Below are 18,551 nucleotides of genomic sequence, written 5' to 3'. Positions count from 1 at the left end.
TGGAGACCCTCTCCGAGAGCGAACATATACATACAACAAGTCACAAACAACGCATGTCCTTCTGAGTCGGAGAATCCTTTGAATGTCTTAGTATGATGCTGGGAAATATTTACAGGCTAAAAAGAGACCTTCAAGGTTCGGCATTGACATACTGTGAACAGACTGTCCCAGCATACATACAGGAGGAATGATTCTCAAATGAACTCGACCGTTCCAGCGATTCCTTGACGACAACTGATATTTTTGAATACTCAGTTATGTCAGCGACCAGCAGTAACATGTGCCATGAGCCAACCGTTAGAGCAAAAATATAGAATAATAATCAGACACCGACTCTTCCTGGCAGAGCCGACCAGTCCCTAATCCTCGGGGAAGAGACGCCGGAGTTAGACATGTCCGGGCGGAATCGCAAGTATCTGATCTGTTCTGTAGAAGATCTCCAATCCCACTATACCTAATTCCCGACGATCAGTAGCCGAATAACGTTATGAACACCTGGAGCTGCATTTTCGGAGCAACTCCGGACAAGAATAACACCGGCGTGTCTTCTGCAGGGTATCCGCTCTTGAACATGTCCGGCAGAGCGGGGGTTTCTATGCGTCGATCAACAAGTATATATACTGGAGGGAACACCATCGGTTTTCGTGCTCCTGTCAACAACAGGAATACTTCATATTAAAAGATCATTCCAGAAAGCAATACAATTCCTCACAATGTCCTCAGGCAAAACATACAGTATCGCTGCAATTCCTGCCGATGGCATTGGACCGGAGGTAATCGATGCCGGAATCACAGCTCTCGATGCCGTCAGCAAAGCCCTCAACACTTTTAAACTCGATTTTACAACGTATGATTGGAGCACCAAAACATACAAAGAGACTGGGAAATACATGCCCGATGACGGTCTTGAGGAACTCAAGAAGCATGACGCGATCCTTTTCGGGGCAGTCGGAGCTCCCGGTATGTCATATTGCCCTATGCAGAATATCGTTACTAATTGATGGCCAGATGTCCCCGATCATATCTCCCTCTGGGGCCTTCGTTTGGCGATATGTCAACCGTTGCAGCAATATGCCAATGTCCGGCCCACCAAGATCTTTCGCGGGACAGACTCGCCGCTTCGGCGCTGCCAGCCGGGAGACCTCGACTGGGTGATCGTGCGTGAGAACAGCGAGGGCGAGTATGCGGGACAGGGTGGACGATCCCATGTTGGTAAGCCGTGGGAGATCGCCACCGAGACAGCCATTTTCTCCCGGCACGGGGTGGAGCGGATCATGCGCTTTGCCTTCGAGACTGCTCAGAAGCGACCACGCAAGCTACTGACGGTTGTGACTAAGTCCAACGCTCAGCGGAACGGGCTGGTCCTCTGGGACGAAGTGGCCAAGATTGTGGCTAAGAATTTCCCCGATGTGACCGTGGACAAGATGTTGGTGGATGCGATGACCGCTCGAATGGTTCTGAAGCCCGAGAGTCTGGATACCATCGTGGCGACAAACTTGGTAAGCCAGCGATCCTAATGTTTCCAGCTGAAGCAGAAAGCTGACTCACCAAAAGCATGCCGATGTTCTGTCAGACCTTGCCGCTGCTCTCGCTGGATCCATTGGCATTGCCCCAACCTCCAACCTAGATCCCACTCGAGAGAACCCCAGCATGTTCGAGCCTATTCATGGATCCGCTTTTGACATCACCGGAAAGGGTATCGCCAATCCCGTGGCCACGTTCTGGACTGCTTCAGAGATGTTGGCCTGGTTGGGTGAAGAGGAGGCGTCGAAGAAGCTTTTGGAGTGTGTAGAGCTTGTCTGTGAGCAAGGTATTCTGACGCCAGACCTGGGAGGAAAAGCGACAACAAAGGAGGTCACCCAGGCGGTTATCGATCAGATCAGCAAGTTGACCTGATGAGAGGACCTATAGTTTGAATTTGACTATGGAGATAAGAACCTGTATGTGATCTTTTAACATTCTTGATGACACCAAACAAGGCGCGAAACTCTACTCCATAAGCATCCGCATTCCAACCCCGCGTGGCTGGTTGGCAAATCCAGTTAAGCTCATAAGGAATGGTCGGTGATCGTTGGTGATATTTTTGACTTTTCTGCCACGCATCTATGGCTTGATCAACAGATGTTGAGCTAGGAGAGCAAAAAATATACTAGTTGGCCGCGGCTCGCAGTCACTCCAGCGTCTCATGATGATCTCCACCATGTCGCCCATGACAATATAGCGCTTATCTTGTAATACATATAGGCCTGACACCGGGCTCATAATAAGCTTGATCTTGCCAATAGTATAGCGACTATAAAACACAGGATTTATTTCTGTGTAGAGGCTCTCATCATTTACTACTGGTCCATCGTAGGAGAGGCAATGTTGCGGCCGTTCTTCCACACAGGAGCTCTCTTTTCCAGGAATGCACTCACTCCCTCCATCATGTCACCCGTTCCAAATGCTGTATAGTAGAGTGATCTTTCGAACTCGTGATCATGTTGTAGCTCGTCTGCTAGAATAGGTCAGGAAAGAAGGAAACTGGAGCGATGATTAGGCACTGCTGCTCACCTCGACATATCGCTTCCTTTGCGAGTAGAATTGTGGATGGACTCTTCGATCCCAGCTGTTCTGCCATTTCCAGTGCTCCTGAAAGAGCCTTACCACTCTCCACCAATTTGCTCGCCAGCCCTAGCTGATATGCCTCCTGTCCAGAGATGGGCTGATTGAGGAGAATCATATTCATTGCCTGAAAACCCATTACGCTGCTGAATCATAACTGGAAGCAAGGTGTTTGGGAGAAAGACAAACCCGATATTTGCCTATGGCAGCTGTCAAGCGTTGGGTGCCTCCAGCACCGGGAATCAAGCCAATGGATATCTCCGGCAATCGAAACTCCACTTCAGGCGTGGCAACAATACAGTCTGCCTGTAGTAATCTTAATATGCAGCGTGCTTGCACGTCCGGGATCGAAACACTCACCATCAATGCAAGCTCAAAGCCTCCGCCAAGCTGTTGAGTTAGACGGAGTTGTCAGTCAGGAGTCTGAGGATTGACAGGAACATTCATACTGCTTTCCCTTCTATTGCCGCGATGATCGGCTTCCGAATGTTTCTCATCCCATGACAAAGATTTTCAAGGTACCTCTGCTGGCGAGCAGTCTCCCCGTCCAATTCCGCGATTTCCTTGATGTCTGCCCCAGCTATAGCAAATTGGTTGGTAAGCAACGAACTCAATTACAATCGAGCGACTGCGACGACGGGAATAACTCGCCTGAGAAGATTGTCTGGGAGCCCGTAATGATGATGGATTGGATCTGGGGATCGGTCGAGGCATTTTCCAACTCAGCCAGCAAGGAATTAATTAGCGTCTGAGACAAGGCGTTTCGTTTTGCGGGCCGATTCAATGCGAGGACACGGGCACCGAATGGATATGTCTCCACCAGAACAAGGTCCGAGGAGGTCGTATTGTGTTTCATAGTGGAAGACCTTATGTCACTTGAGGGGTCTTCTTGCTACCGAAAACAGCGACCTCCAGGCTTAATGTATAGCTAGAGTGTGATCCAGAAAGACATGGTCGAGCCCGTGGACAAATCCGATGTGTGTCAGCGCGACACGCCACAGCTGCAAGGCAGCCAGATCGAGTGTAGCATGTCAACGGCCCCATTTATGACATCGCCCGGGCGCTAGAAAGGTCAGGAGCCCCATCTGAAGGATTCGCCATCGTCGTACAAGCACTATCACTTCTGTTGACTGTTGAAACCCCCGGCCCACCGCATGCGGACTCGGCCTTCCAAAGGACATGAGCACGTTAGCTCATTCGAACTCGTAAGGACGAATCATTGATATTACCCTCCATTCATTTCAGGCCGATTGGCTCACGAGGAATCCTGCACATGGTCCTTGTAAGGCCAGCGTGTCATGAGGCGATCAGCTTCTACCCGCCAGAAAGATTAAAGCCACCAATCCTCGCCGAGATGAACAGGGATTATATCTGACTTAACCCAGGATCGACCGGGGTCAACCCCGCCTGCCGAGCAATGATCATCCCAGACCAGAGATTGCTGTGAAACATGCATGAAGCCCAACCATGTCATGGTTGTGCTGCTGAAGTAATATCTGCCCGAGGATCGAGATGAATGAGAGTGTCTGACTCAAATTTAGCCTTTGATAGGTCGGTCAGATAGGTAGATCACGGATTTCCCTGTGATTGGGAATGATATTGGCTTCGGTGAATCCGCGGGTGTAGGAAGTTAGTATACTGGTGTTGGGTAAAGGTAGTATAGATGGGAACGGCGATCAATACGCATATAAGAAGTGTCATAGCTCTTTGGCTTTCATGTATTCTGGGAGCGGATCGCCAGTGAATGTCTATGTTAGCCGTCCCTAGGAATAGTTCTCATGATGGAATCTTCTTTTACACGCCACGCAGACGGGATCCTTTCCCGAGAATTTGGATTTGGCCCGCAGCGGGCAATTCCATATCCCACCGCTCATCATGCTTTCCTTCATCATGCTCTCGAAGACCCGGGTTTGCTTGCGTTGCACGACCTTTCCGAGGGAGCCCCCCGGGAAGTCAGCTACGGTAAGCTGCTTCAGTATGCCCAGTTCGTTACGCTGCAGCTGCAGAAGCAAGGGGTCACTGCTGGTAGCAGGGTTGTTCTCGTAACGAAGCGCGGGCTCGACATGGTAGCAGGTATTCTCGGTATTCTCATGTGCGGTGCGCAGTATATTCCCTTAGACGGCGCTGTTGTCCCCGATCAGACACTTGAACATGCCCTCGCGCAATCCGAGAGCAGAGTTGTTCTATGTTCTCGTTCCTTTCAACACCGAATCTCCTCGAATGGCCAGGTATCTTCTATCCTTCTGCTAGAGGATCTAGTTCAGGAGGCGGACCGTACTGGCCATTCTGTGGAAGCTGGCCAGGTCATCTGTCAGGGGGATGAAAACTCCGGTTGTTATGTGATCTTCACCTCTGGTAAGTACTTGTCCTCATTCAAAGTATACCGGCTGAGAATCCAAATACAGGCACCACTGGCACCCCGAAAGGTGTTGATGTGACTCACAAGAATGTCACCAACGTTGTTTGCCAGAGCCCTGGGAATCTGGGCATATCGCGTGGTTCGAAGGTAGGACAGGTACTGTCCATCAGCTTTGACATGGGTATGTTGCAGGCACACCCATTTACGATTCCTTTCTCATGAGCAACACAGGTGCTTGGGAGATTTTAGGCAGTCTTTCTAACGGAGCCACGCTGGTGTTGCGTGGATCAGATTGGCACGCCGCTTTGCGACAGGTATTTCATCTCTTCAATCAATATTCAGCCATATTGAGCAAGTCACTGATCGTGCCCAGATTGACACTTTGATCTGTACACCAAGCATTCTGAATCGGTATCGCCCTGAGGACTATCCCAACATTCGATGCATTGCCACAGCAGGCGAGCCCTGTCCCCAGAGGTATTTGATACATTAGACCCACGGATTTTTAATAATAACTGACCAGTTCAATCAGTCTAGCGGACAAGTGGGCAGCAAATGGAGTTGATTTCTACAACTGCTGCGGTCCAACGGAGGTGACTATCATTAACACGATGCACAGGCATCACCATGGCCAACCTTTAACAATTGGTCAACCGCTCCCGAACAATAACGTATATATCTTGGATGACGAGAAAAATCCCGTGAAATTTGGAGAAATTGGCACAGTATGGGCCGGAGGCATGGCCGTTACCCGGGGATATTTGGGGCTATATGAGAAGACTGTCGAACGTTATCACTACGATCCCTTCGTTAACGACAGGTAAGTTGATTCCAGCCCAAGGGATATTGCTTTGCTAACAACAAGCCCCCTTCAGTCACTCACAGATGTTCAACACTGGTGACTTGGCGAGGTGGTTACCGGACGGTAACCTCGAGATGCTGGGAAGAAAGGATGACCAGGTGAAGATCAAGGTAGGATCTGTTTCTATATCCCCGGGCAAATTTCAGCTCTGAACACATCGCAGGGATTCCGAGTCGAATTAGACGGCGTGAGTGCATCATTAGCTGCGTGTCCGGGGGTTAAGAGAGCTGCCGCACTCCTGGTTGAAGGGCAGTTGATCGGCTTCTTAACTCCCAAATCGTGCAATGTTGAATCCATCCGGACTCATCTGAGTAAATTATTGCCCTACTATGCCACCCCTTCCGAATGGCATGCTGTCGAAGCATTTCCTTTGACCCCGAACGGAAAGATTGATAAATATGCCCTCACACAGCAGTTTCATGTCGTGTCAGAAACTTCATCCGTCAGTACTTCTGGTGCGCTCGGAGAGAAGAAGGCCGTCACTCAAAGCTCTACCGATCCAAGTACATCTGTCAATTTAGGATCATGCGAATCGCTTCAGAAGCCGGTGCCGTTGCCCGTTAAAAAAGATGGCAAGCTCCTCCGCGGACTTCGTTACCGGATTTTCATCGTGTACCGAAGGTTGTTCACCCTCGTTTGGCTGGCAAATATTGCTGCGCTCCTGTGCATCGTGCTCATCCCAGCAATTGATCGTCAGTGGATCTCAATACTCGCCTACATCAACCTCACCATCGCTGTTCTGGTCCGTCAAGATGCCGTTATCAATATTCTCTACACAGCATGCTGCTCCGTACCCAAATCTTGGCCACTGGCAATCCGAAAGCGATGCGCAAAGATCTATCATCTTGGAGGCGTGCACTCTGGCGCTGCTATAGCTGCTACCTGTTGGTTTGCGGGCTCGATTGGATACAACATCAGTCGCCTTGTGCGGGAGGGTCGTCTCATTGCACAAGTTTCACCTGCAACCCTCACGCTCTCCGTGATTGTGCTTTCCCTCTTATTTGGCATGATTGCATCTGCCTATCCAGCCCTCCGAAAAGCGCGACACAATACGTTTGAGAGCATACATCGCTTCGTCGGTTGGACCGTTCTCACTATCATATGGGTCCAAACAATGTTGTCTATCCGGGACCAAACATCTGTGCACCAGTCCCTTGGCAGACAGGTTCTCATTTCGCCCAAGTTTTGGATGCTGGTTGTTATCACTTTGAGCATCGCAAGCTCTTGGGCTTTTCTCAAAAGGGTCCCTGTCGATGCCGAAGTCCTCTCGAACCATGCGGTTCGTCTCCATTTTGACTACACAATGCCAGTCAATGGAACATTCACACGCCTTTCGCAACGGCCATTGCTGGAGTGGCATTCCTTCGCCACTGTTCCAGCCCCAGTAGCCGCAAATGGCAGACCTAAAGGTTATTCACTTGTTGTCTCTCGCGCGGGGGACTGGACAGGACGACAGATTAGCAACCCCCCAACCCATTTCTGGACTCGAGGTATCCCCAGTAAGGCTCCCGTTTCCTTTTCCCTCTGAAACTTGACCCGACGGCTGACCATAGAATGTAAGCTTGTGGCGTCATGCGCATCGCTACGCTATTCAACAAAGTTGTTCTCGTGGGAACAGGTTCCGGGATCGGACCACTGCTGGGCCATATTCAGGTCCCAACCTGTCCCTTCCGCTTGGTATGGTCCACGTCCAACCCCGAAGTTACATTCGGAAAGGATATGATGGCTGCTGTCTACGGCGCGGATCCCCATGCAGTAGTGCACGATACCAAAAAGCAGGGTCGGCCTGACCTGGTGCAGCTGACGTGGGATGCGGTGCAGAGCTTCGGGGCCGAGGCTGTGATTGTCATTTCGAACGAGAAATTGACTAAGAAGGTGGTTTACGGGATGGAAACAAGGGGAGTGCCGGCGTATGGGGCTATTTGGGATAGTTAAGAGCAGTCTTCGCTGTCAATGCCCTCCGTCTTGCGCCCAGATACTTGTCGCCTTTTCCTTTTCAGAGTTATTGTTAGGTCTTGCTGCTAGGGCTAGGTAAGAAGCATGATCAATATACGCAAGGTTATCAGGACGTTCAAATCCTGCATTTCTTGAAGTGAATACAAAGGTTCATAGAAAGACGGGAAAAGAAGGTCAGCTTGATCATGTTGCCGATGCTGCTCTATGTCAACTGCGAAAAGAAAACCTCAACACAGCGGAGATCCCTATATACGAAGAATCGATGAGAAGCTGCAATGAAAAGATAATGCATATGATGAACCAAAGCCATGTAGAGAGTGCGGCCCTTAGACATACAAAATGAGGACTTATTAAAAATATGGGTTTGAAGAGTGAGAGCGAGAGAAACATGTTATGGGCAGCCTTTCTGAGATGGGCGTCCTCAATCAACCTAGGCATCATGCCCTCTAGGTCATGAGGTCATTCCAGACATCAGCGGCTTCCTGACCCTGGAACTGGTAGACAATCGCTGCCGCCTCCCAACAACGATTGAATTCTTCTTCAGGGGCATTGCAGGGGCTCTGCAGCCGGTTACAGATGAGAGAAGTCACTGGATCAATGGTCCTGGAGGAAGCGAAAGGGAAATCATTCTGGTAGTTGATGGTGAACGAGTAGTGATCGCGACCGTCCAGACCATACTGCCATTTGATGGTGGGATCACTACAAGAGCCACAGGAGGGAGCAGCAGGGTTGGTCGCTTCTCAGTTGTCCACTGTGGTGGTGATCTGAAGGGTGATGGTCGTGGTGGTCGTTGTGTCGATGATGGTTGCCGTGGTGGTGATAGTATCCGTTACTGTCAGAGCAAGGTTGGTGAACGTCCTGGCGCTAGTAGTATTAGTAGAAGTCATAGTGGGCCTCGGAGTACTGATGGTGATGGTGATTGTTGGTCTGTTGGTCTGTTGGTCGTCTTAGTGATATAGTCCGTCGACGTCGTAGTGCAGTCCGTGATCGTGGCCTCCTCTTCCCTATATCAACCGACCCGACAGGAAAATCCAAAAGGCTATTAGAACGACTGATCCGCAAACATGACTTTGATCCAAATGCCAAATGGGATGAAGGATTTATCAGACGACTTCCTGATAACTTCACCTATCACTACTGGGGACCTCGTCTGGAACGGCTGTATGAGCTCGCAAAGAAGCCACCCCCATCTAACTCGTTGATATCATGGATAGAGTGACATACATCTGAGCGAAATGCATTAACGGTAGCCTTGGTGGGGGTTTTCTTGAGTGCGTTCTTTGGCCTATTAGGGTGTCTTATCAATGCTGCTCAGCTGTATATTGCAGTTGTGTCGTGGAAGGATCAGAAAGGACCATGATCTGGGTCTGAAAATGGGGATGATATTCAGGCTTTGGCAGGAATGGCTCCTTTTCTGGGATGGGTGTTGACCCAACTAATAATCGTGTATTCTGTGAATTCAGAATCACTTATTTCATGTCCGTTTGGATAGCGTTTCATGAGAAGCCTTGCTGAGCTTGGTGATATATTTCTGTAAACTCGCAACACACGATCTTGATGCGTCTATTGTGGTGCTCCATCCCCCGCAGCGTAGAAGCCCCGGATTCACGCTCTTAAGTCCTCGGAGGTTTTGTGAAACACAGTCCATGCGAAAAGTACACATTCCTGCGCAGGAATCTCTATTGCACCATTAGACCTGCTCGGCTGGTCAAATCTGGCAATCTATCACGTGACGTAGTTTGGCTTCCGTCCAAGTGGGAGGAAACACGAAATCTTCTGGCCGGTGGTGTGTACAAAAAAAAAAGTTATGGAAAATAGTGGACAGGAATTAAGCGAATAGAATTAGGATATATATACATTATGAACCTATATTGCGCCTTGAATATGCTCCTGGCCTCGAGGTCTTCGTGCCCGGCCAGTGGGAAAGGTTGCAAGTCAACTCAAACAACAGAGTCGGAGAAGCGGTCTGAGTCATGATCTGCCAGTAGGGGCACATTGCCCAGTTGTTGACGCCACTGTCGCACATAGCAATCACCGGTGGTAGGGATGGGTTTGGCGAGTCTCAGTACCCAGCAAATGCAATACTCCACGGGCAGCAGAAGCAGGAGAACCCGATTTCCCAAGAAGCAAATAGTTACGGTCAAAGTCGCGACTGCCGCGTCGAGCCAGTAGTGGTTTGCTGTCGCAATGATCACGCTGAGCACGAGCATGGGGTAGACAAACGCCATGACGACGAAGAAGATCTGCGTCAGAGCAGACTTGCGCACCGGCCGGCCCTGCAGGCGATGCAGAAGCCCCGAGTGGTACAGGAAGGTACACCCGATGACGAATGCGTAGGTGAAATGCAGACTCGGCATAGCGGCAAACTGGTTGACGGATTCACCGCCGACCCAGACGCTCTCGGCGTTGTCCTGTCGCACAGTGTCGTAAAAGCCGTAGGACTCGGGCAGGAGCCGGGGTGGCATACAGGGGTAGAAGCAAAAGATGATGAAGGCCGCGAAGTTGCCAAGGGTCATGGTGCGTCGGGCGACGGCGAAGGTGTTGTGGTTCTCGGCTGCATAGTAGTACCAGCCCAGGAACAGGACAGTGCCGGGGATATGCACGAGAGAATAGATACGGTTGAAGAAGGTCATCATCGACTGGTGGCTATTGAGGAAAAACGCTTGGAAGTCGGCTTCCTGCATCGGGAAGAAATAGCGTGCGATCGACTCGTGTTCGAATTCCAAAATGCTGATGCCATGATCCTGAGCAACCTGGACAACACCGATCTCGGCGGGGGAGAGCCACTGGGAGGTCGCTTTGGTGACGGAGTAGAACAAATAGTTGACGATCCAGTAGAACATTTCGACAAGGAAGGGAAACTTTTGTAGAATCCGGCTGTGGATGTGATGCGCCCATCGGGACGAGTCTGGGGTGTTGATGGTGATCCCGAAGATAGTGGTGATCTCCCTGGATGACGGGTCGTACAGCGAATTGTCCTCTGAGCCACTGCTGTCATACGCATCGGACGAGTTTCCACGCTTCAAGATGCTGTAGTCTCTGCGGCGATTTATTATCAAAGAGCCAATCATGATGGCCAGTACGATCTGCAAAGCAATGGTCAACCATCTGCCGTTCATCTGAGCGAACATAAATTCCACCTACAATAGGCTCGAGCCATGAGTGCGACTCAAACTGCGGTTTGCCCAGATCGGGATTCTCCGCCCTGGAGTCCATACTGGGCGGGTGGAAGGACAGCAGAGTCTCGAAAATGTCTTAGGATGCCGATCGTGGAGCAGAGTCGGCTGGTTTAAATGATAATGGAGAATAAATAGTAACAGCTCAAATCAAATCAGAAAAGAAAACAAGATTCCTGCCCTCGGAAGGTTATATACTTGGCAGGCGAAATGCCAATGACTAGGGGCTGCGTCGCTGGTGAGTGGTCACTGGATCCCCAGCCCACCATGGACATTCAAAGTTTTGGGCCGTACTCGAATTTATCCAAGAGAGGGTCAAAATGGGCTGGTTTGAAGATAGCGTAAGGGACTATTAGGGACATGTCGATGAGACGCCGAGGGAACAAAAAAAAAAATAAGAGCCTTGCCTCCGATTTCTCAGTTGTCCCAATGGCCGACGCGTTGCAGGTGACCTCCGGAATTCTATCCTTGGATCCGCAAAACGCGTTCTGTAGTCCATGTATGAAGCATAGAAATGTCTTGGATTGAGAAAGGACGCGAGGAATGACCGATTCAGTGCAGTATGTGGCAATAATGTGCACACTGTAGAAGGACGACTGCTTTTCTGTTTCATCTGTTCGGAGGACGCGTAGGTGCATTATTTTCACCCGGTCTGATTGGGCTCTGACGGTGAGTTTGCATAGCGCACGCCAGGTTGCTGGCTTATTATGGAGTAGTAGACGCCTTGTTGCTAAGTTTGGCCTCGAGCAAATCACCATCCACACTTGTGAGTGGATGGATGGCGTTTGTGGATGATGGAAGAGGCGTCGCTCGGGCTTCCATGGTATTGTTGGCGGTCGCCGAAGTTATGGTTTATCTGGTTTATCTGGTTTATCCTGGTGGAGGACGAACAGCATAAATCCTCACGATTCCAAGCAATCTCAGTGCAAATCCAACCTCGGTATTTGTAGCTTTAAGAGTCGAGACTGTTGATCGCCAGATGGTTCGAAAATAAGCTTGTGAGTCATTTTATGAGTCTTGAAGTCGGAAGTCTTGCGACAATAATGGAGCACGTGATGCGCTCACGTGAGGTTTTTTCTCAAACGTGCGAAGACCTGGATTTGTCCTGAACACATAGAAATCAATTCAAATGAACATGCGTCGATGCATGTGAAGATGTTCCTGTAAATAGGAAGCACCGAAGCAGCGATCTACGGGTTGATCTTGCCTCTGTTTGGACTCTGGAGTACTGCGTAAGGCTTTGTGCTGGTGGCCCATGGATCAAACATCACGTGTATTGATGCACTGTCTCATAAGCAGTTAAGCACAGGCTTATGAGTTATGAGCTTATGGCATTAATTACTATGCAAGTTATGCCCCTCTGTGCCTCGCAAATTGTGCGACTTTCTTCAGGATCTCCTGTCTACTCTGTAGAACACTGAATAAGAGAACCAAGAACCAACCTCCGAGATTTGCAAGGAGTTCTAGCTTAGCCTTCTAGGTAGATGAAAATCGGGCTAGACAGAAAGGATCATCAATCGGAATAGAAGGAATCCGACCGAAAGCCGGTGTCATCCGGGATTACTGATCGGATTTCTCCCTTTTTCAGTCTCTGATTTGGATTACTGTGTAATATTCGGATTATGTGAGAATGTGCCGGAAATCACGTGCCAGAGGGTCCATCAGCCCCCTTGACCGAACATTTTCGATTCAAGACCTCAGGCTGGGAGGGCTTCACTCTCTTTGATGCATGGATATGCTACATTGTCCTCTCTAATGCATCTCTTGCCGGCAGAAACCCAAGAGTTTCCCCTAAAGGAGATGGACGCAGACTCACGCTATCACCCACGCATATACAATATACATGTAGTCCTGCGTCGCGGCCTTAATCCCGCGGCAGAACATCCCAGATGAGACGTGTACGCTAAGCTGACCCAGAAACAGACACGAAGAGAGAATTGAGTACAAACAAACAGCCCTGCACATGCTATCTTACATAGCACATGCTCATTCAACCATCATGACAATCCGCATCCGCCCGCAGAGGTAGGAATAGGCGTCCGATCACAACTTCTGCTACAAAAATCGCTCCCAGGATAGTACAGAAGATTCCAATATTAAAGGTCATTACGGCGAGCATGCTACAAGTCACCCTGTCAGATCGAACGCCATCTCATCGCAGAAATCAAACTCACAGTACATATCCCAGAAACACTCGAACTACCTCCACCAACGCCCGAATTCCAATATGGGCCCAGTCGTGTGAGGCGCGAGGGACCGCTGAATGCAACGGAAGATGGTCACTGCTGGATCGCTCCAAGTCGTGTGAGACCAACCCGATTTCATCATCGCTGCTCGGTTGGGAAGACCGCCCAGCATTAAAAAATCGAGGAAGGGGACTGCGGCGAGCTTTGAGAGCGAAACGCTGGCGATAGGAAGGATAGGAAGGAGATCGTTCCAGATTAGGAACAGCAGTATGGCTCGCCTGCCGCTTGTCGAGTTTCGATATGGCAATCCCCAGAAACCGGTGCGTGAGGGTCATTATGAACAGAAGGATGAGGGTACAGACATAGATGGTTGTTGTCGATGTGACCCATCCTGCGAAAGGGAGAGTGGCATAGGTTCCAGTCGTGAAGAACGCAGGTATTGTGTTTGTGTTGCTCTGACCATTGCCATGGTCAGAAATATGAGGGCTGGTGTGCGATTCTGTCATCACTCTGTTGCTATGCTAGCTCTATCGATTCAATAATAAAAAGCACACGATAAATCTGGATGGATGTTGATGTCTGGAGGTGAACGTCAGAAGAAGAAAATCCTGAGATATGTCGAGAAGATGTGGAGGAGGTACCGACCATTCACTCAGAGCTAGCGACTTAAGATGGCATGCAACTACAAAGGCTCTCTTAATGGATTTGGGTGGTTTCTGTACCTAACCCAGAAGCTTACTGATATCCGCGCAAATGTGCTCATCTGCAGGGGAAACAGTCAAGGCATCTGGCAGTATGATAAATGCATCAGTAAGATGCTAAGCATGTTCAAAAGACGAGAGAAACATATTATGATTCTTCATTGTCCCCTGAATCACTGGCTATTTTTAGAACATAAGGACCAAGCTCCTCCCAGTATCTCTTGACGGATACGATATATCTGTTTTGCGGCTTCAACAATGCCAAGCCTCCACCATAGGCACCATCGACGAGGACTGACTGCCAGTGTATGATTGTACAGGTAGCGATACACTGATGTATATGATTGTGGGTGTCCTATCATAGCGACCCTAGACTATTCAATATCAATTTCCGTCTCCAGCAAATGCCTGGTCTCAATTCAGCCTACCCTCCCCTCGAACGGTCTCCTCGCCCACGAGTATCGCTGGTCATCATGCCTACCAATTAAACAGGTCCACAATCCCAGAGCTTCAAATCCAACGGTAGTCTAGATGAGAGTAACGATGCCTTCAATACCGTGAGATTAGGGTTTGGGTTTCTACGTTCGTGATATCAGGATTCGCATAGCTTAGGACTCTAAGATGTGGGTTGGATTCACTCTCCTTGACTATTTCACTCTCATGATGTGAGTACTCTTCCCCTCAAACTGTCTCTATCCAGCCAAGATCCAGGATTCTAGTTGTTATTGGTTGATCCTCTCTGTGGACCAGTCGGGGTATTCCTACGCCACTGCAAGGCCAGCGAACCAATTCCGTATGGGGACATGCAATATGACAGATCTAGGGATGCTGCAGCCTGGGATTGGATAACGAGTTACTCTGGACGCAACGACTGCCAGACTTTAAACAACATGTTTGTGTGACCGATGAGCAACGTGCAGGGATGTAGCAACGCCTATTTATTGCAGCCTGGTGCCCAGGTCATGGAGCGGCTATCTTGCAACCACTGTAAAAGCAAGAACAGCTATCAAAATGCTATCCATGTTGTCTATCCTTTTTATCGTGCTTACGTCCTTTCTGATCCGCTCTATCCTCGCTTCCATCCGTTCCCCATGTCGCGCTCTCCCAGGTCCGTTCCTTGGACGGTTTAGCAACCTATGGTACCTGTGGCAGATGAAGCGTGGTGACTTTCACAAAAAGAATATCCAACTCCATCAAACACTTGGTAAACACCACCTATAATACCCCATGAGCATCCCTAAGATCAAGCAGGAACGATTGTCCGCATCGCTCCAAATTGGTACAGTGTCTCGGATCCAACGGCCCTCAAGACGATGTACGGCCACGGCACCAAGTTCGAAAAGTCCGAGTGGTATGATGCATGGAACCTTGGCAAAAACAAGTCTCTGACCAACCTTTTCTCCGAGCGATCATCCACGAAACACGCCCGGGATCGGAAGAAGGTCGCTGCCCTGTACTCGATGACCTCGCTGATGGCCTACGAGCCGTTCGTGGATGATTGCGTGGCGATTTTTGAGCAGCGGTTAAGGGAGTTTGCGAAACAGGGCTGCTTCATCGACATGGGGCACTGGCTGCAATGCTATGCCTTTGATGTGATTGGGGAGATCACCGTATGTCTATCACTACCTCCCTATGTCCGTGCCTTGGTGTAGCTGATGGATATAGTTTGCGAACCGGTTCGGATTCCTCGACGCCGGCAACGACGTGGGAGGCATCATCAAGTCTCTGGACACCAGTTTCACGGTAGCTTCATATTTAGGACTCTATGTTTGGCTGTATCCGCTATTCGTACGCATCTCTATCTTCCTCGGCTTGGGCCAAACATACGTCCAGCAGTTCACCGCGCACCATGTCCAGGAAGCCAAAGCAACAATGGGGAACCACAGCTCCAATCTACCAGCCCATATGGCTATGAAGCTAACCCAAGCTCAGATGGCGAACCCGGACTCTCTGTCTGACTGGGATATACTGGTCTCGGCGGGAGCGAACGTCGGCGCAGGAAGCGACACGACCGCTATTACGCTTAGTGCAGTGCTCTACCACCTCATCTGCTCTCCCGAATATCTAGCCAAATTACGCGAGGAGATCATGAGATCAGGGATCGGGCAGAATCCAACATTCCAACAGGCACAGGCCATGCCGTACCTGCAGGCTGTTCTAAAAGAAGCGCTTCGCATCCATCCTGCCACAGGCTTCCCCCTCTTCCGAGTCATCCCGAAGGGGGGCGCGGTGCTTGCTGGACATTTCTTTCCGGAAGGGGTGAGTCCAGTCCCTTAATCTGACTCTGGCAGGGCATATACTGATGGCCCGCAGACAAACGTCGGAGTGAACAGCTGGGTCGCACACTACGATACCAATGTCTACGGACCAGATGCAGCGGTCTTCCGACCCGAACGATGGATCGAGTCGAGCCCGGAACAGCTGAAGCTTATGGAGCGGAACTATATGCCCTTCGGGCTGGGCTCGCGAACATGCATTGGCAAGAATATCTCTCTTCTGGAAATGTCAAAGTTGATTCCGGTTTTGGTGAGAGATTTTGATTTTGAGCTCGGCGATGGTCTCAGGGAGAATGAATGGGAGACGAGGGATCGGTGGTTTGTGAAGCCGAGAAATTTTCAGGTCAGGATCATTCAGCGAGCATAAGGGTACCGTGGTGGTCAAAATGTTGTATCTATCCAGGAATTGTATGGGGGGATATACAGCAGATTATCCAGTATGTAAATTGCTCGGATATTCCTTATGTTCAAGAACCTAGATCATACTTGGCCAATAAATGAATTCGGATTTAAAATTGATATTTCCAAATAGTAAGTGCGCTCCACCGACGGGGTTTTTACACAAGGTCATCTAGCCCAAAGAAGCGAAGTCGAAACACGAATTATACTCGCCAGTGAGAAACTCAAGGGGGCTTCCCCCATTAGATCTGGCTGATGTGGTCGATGACAGCGCACTTCCAGTCATCAGTGCCGTAGTAGATGGTGTAGTGATCATTTGGCGAGGCACCGGTGGACAGCTGCTGGCCATACTGCCAGAACAGATCCGCAGAGTTGGCGGTGGTAGTCAGAGAGGTCTTCTGCCACTTGAGCGAGTCTCCGCAGTGGTCATCCTTGATACCGTATTCCTCGAACAGGCAAGGCTTTCCAGCAGCCTCGCAGACCTTGGCGTGGGACTTGATCCAGCGGTTGCCCCAGGCGTTGTCCGAAACTCCCCCTACAGTGGGTTAGTTCGGAGTAACTTCTCGATAGACGAGGACTATACTTACAGTCGGCAACGTAGAGGTGGTAGACTCCAAAGTCGATATCGGGGGCGGCAAGGTTCCTGGCGAAGTCGCTGCCCTCGTCCTTGGAGTAGGGATAGGAGCCATCGGAGTCGACAGTCAGACCCATGCCCTCTGCACGGTGTGTTAGAAATCATGACACACAACAATTGTGGTTTTAGGAAAACAAACCTTCACCCGTTGTCACCATGTGGTTGGGATCCAGAGACTTGATGTAAGCACTGGTCTTAGCCACCCAGTTGTAGATGACATCGGTGCTGCAGCCCTTGCAGCGGGGCTCATTGCCCAATTCCCACGCAAAGATGGCAGGAGAGTCCCTGTAGCGAGAGACAATCGCCTTGATGTACGCCTGATAGACGCTCTGGATCTTCTCGTTGGTGTACCATTCGGTCTTGCTGCCACCGTAGGCATTGATGTAGGCGTTCATGCCACCATAGTCATCCCAGTTGTTGACAAAAGGAATGATCAGCTTGATGCCGTGCTTTTCAGCAGCGGAGATAACGTAGTCCAGGCGCTGCAGACCGTTGGCTCCGGTGTTGATGGTGCTGGTACCGGTTGCCTTGTCGTGGAGCTGGAAGTAGACGGTTCCAGAGCCGGGGATGGTGTTCACATCATTGAAACCCCAAGTGCGGAGGATCTTCAAGCCGGTCTGCTGCAGATGGTCGAAGACAGCGTCAACATCGGCATTGTTGGTCAGGAACGGCAGCCAGTAGGCGTTGGTGCCAGCAAAGTATTTAGTCTTGCCGTCGATGTTGAACTTGAGTCCATCCGTCTTGGCAAAAGAGCCGCTACCAGTGGGCAGCGTATGAGCGGATGTAGTCGAAGACGGAGCAGCAACCGTGGACGAAGGCTGCTTGGTCGAAGAGACGGTGGTCGATGAAGATGTTGCAGCTCCTATGGGGTGTCAGCTCCTGGTAAATGGGCAAGGGACCCAGTGCATGCTCTTACCAGGTTGGCACTGGCTGTACCAGTCATTCAGATAGACGCAAGACCATCCCGACTCGCAAGTGGTAGGTCCAGTATGGGAGATGCCTGCGCATTGTCCCCAAGGGCCAGCCTGGGCGGAGGCAGCTCCTATCGCAGACAGGAGAGCAACAGACGACAAGGAACGCATACTGTACTATAAGGAACGATGGAGGTGATTGAAGGGAGTGTTGTTGATGAGGATATGACTCGCATTGAGGCCGTTGGGAGCTATCTTATACTTCTTGCAGACGGGGGAGTCTTGGTTTGTCGTTCCCCATTAAGACTGCCCACTGTACCCCGTGGTCACGGACCCCTTGAAACCAAAGAATATTAGATTGTTCACAGGAAGTTCATCGCAATTGTCGATAGCTTGTGGAAGCGACTGCCAAGTGGGAGTTGAGCCAGTCACACTATCCCGACGAACTAGCTAGGCAGTGGGGAATATTCAACGCTCGCCAAATCAG

General features: G+C 50.2%; 7 protein-coding genes across 7 annotated transcripts, besides 2 other annotated features; 3 read left to right on the top strand and 4 right to left on the bottom strand.

Annotated features, from left to right (window-relative positions):
- Positions 1-713: 713 nt before the first annotated feature.
- On the top strand, positions 714-1,896 carry ACLA_044530 (putative tartrate dehydrogenase; the record flags this gene model as incomplete). Its single annotated transcript, XM_001275158.1, has 3 exons — positions 714-960; positions 1,009-1,499; positions 1,555-1,896. The coding sequence occupies 3 exons, from the start codon at positions 714-716 to the stop codon at positions 1,894-1,896; spliced, it is 1,080 nt and encodes a 359-aa protein (XP_001275159.1).
- Positions 1,897-2,339: 443 nt separating this feature from the next.
- ACLA_044520 (enoyl-CoA hydratase/isomerase family protein) lies at positions 2,340-3,460 on the bottom strand (the record flags this gene model as incomplete). Its single annotated transcript, XM_001275157.1, has 6 exons — positions 2,340-2,497; positions 2,554-2,731; positions 2,794-2,910; positions 2,965-2,994; positions 3,054-3,184; positions 3,256-3,460. 6 exons carry the CDS (start codon positions 3,458-3,460, stop codon positions 2,340-2,342), a joined length of 819 nt encoding a protein of 272 aa, XP_001275158.1.
- A 925-nt stretch (positions 3,461-4,385) lies between these two features.
- Positions 4,386-7,760, top strand: tmpL (putative NRPS-like enzyme; the record flags this gene model as incomplete). Its single annotated transcript, XM_001275156.1, has 8 exons — positions 4,386-4,959; positions 5,010-5,144; positions 5,195-5,277; positions 5,337-5,440; positions 5,496-5,783; positions 5,839-5,935; positions 5,989-7,324; positions 7,387-7,760. 8 exons carry the CDS (start codon positions 4,386-4,388, stop codon positions 7,758-7,760), a joined length of 2,991 nt encoding a protein of 996 aa, XP_001275157.1.
- Positions 7,761-8,227: 467 nt separating this feature from the next.
- On the bottom strand, positions 8,228-8,668 carry ACLA_044500 (uncharacterized protein; the record flags this gene model as incomplete). The annotated part of the gene is made up of 2 exons (XM_001275155.1): positions 8,228-8,458; positions 8,534-8,668. The coding sequence occupies 2 exons, from the start codon at positions 8,666-8,668 to the stop codon at positions 8,228-8,230; spliced, it is 366 nt and encodes a 121-aa protein (XP_001275156.1).
- Positions 8,535-8,605: a microsatellite.
- Positions 8,669-9,721: 1,053 nt separating the features above from the next.
- Positions 9,722-10,997, bottom strand: ACLA_044490 (phosphatase PAP2 family protein; the record flags this gene model as incomplete). Its single annotated transcript, XM_001275154.1, has 2 exons — positions 9,722-10,900; positions 10,926-10,997. 2 exons carry the CDS (start codon positions 10,995-10,997, stop codon positions 9,722-9,724), a joined length of 1,251 nt encoding a protein of 416 aa, XP_001275155.1.
- Positions 10,998-11,806: 809 nt separating this feature from the next.
- Positions 11,807-11,837: a microsatellite.
- Positions 11,838-14,855: 3,018 nt separating this feature from the next.
- On the top strand, positions 14,856-16,487 carry ACLA_044480 (cytochrome P450; the record flags this gene model as incomplete). Its single annotated transcript, XM_001275153.1, has 4 exons — positions 14,856-15,048; positions 15,096-15,454; positions 15,510-16,103; positions 16,158-16,487. 4 exons carry the CDS (start codon positions 14,856-14,858, stop codon positions 16,485-16,487), a joined length of 1,476 nt encoding a protein of 491 aa, XP_001275154.1.
- Positions 16,488-16,761: 274 nt separating this feature from the next.
- On the bottom strand, positions 16,762-18,235 carry manF (putative endo-1,4-beta-mannosidase; the record flags this gene model as incomplete). Its single annotated transcript, XM_001275152.1, has 4 exons — positions 16,762-17,054; positions 17,107-17,235; positions 17,293-18,015; positions 18,070-18,235. 4 exons carry the CDS (start codon positions 18,233-18,235, stop codon positions 16,762-16,764), a joined length of 1,311 nt encoding a protein of 436 aa, XP_001275153.1.
- Positions 18,236-18,551: the final 316 nt, after the last annotated feature.

The sequence above is a fragment of the Aspergillus clavatus genome, genomic scaffold, assembly GCF_000002715.2.
Source record: "Aspergillus clavatus NRRL 1 1099423829792 genomic scaffold, whole genome shotgun sequence".
Classification (NCBI taxonomy): Eukaryota; Fungi; Ascomycota; class Eurotiomycetes; order Eurotiales; family Aspergillaceae; genus Aspergillus; species Aspergillus clavatus.
This window is presented reverse-complemented; position numbering and strand designations above follow the sequence as displayed.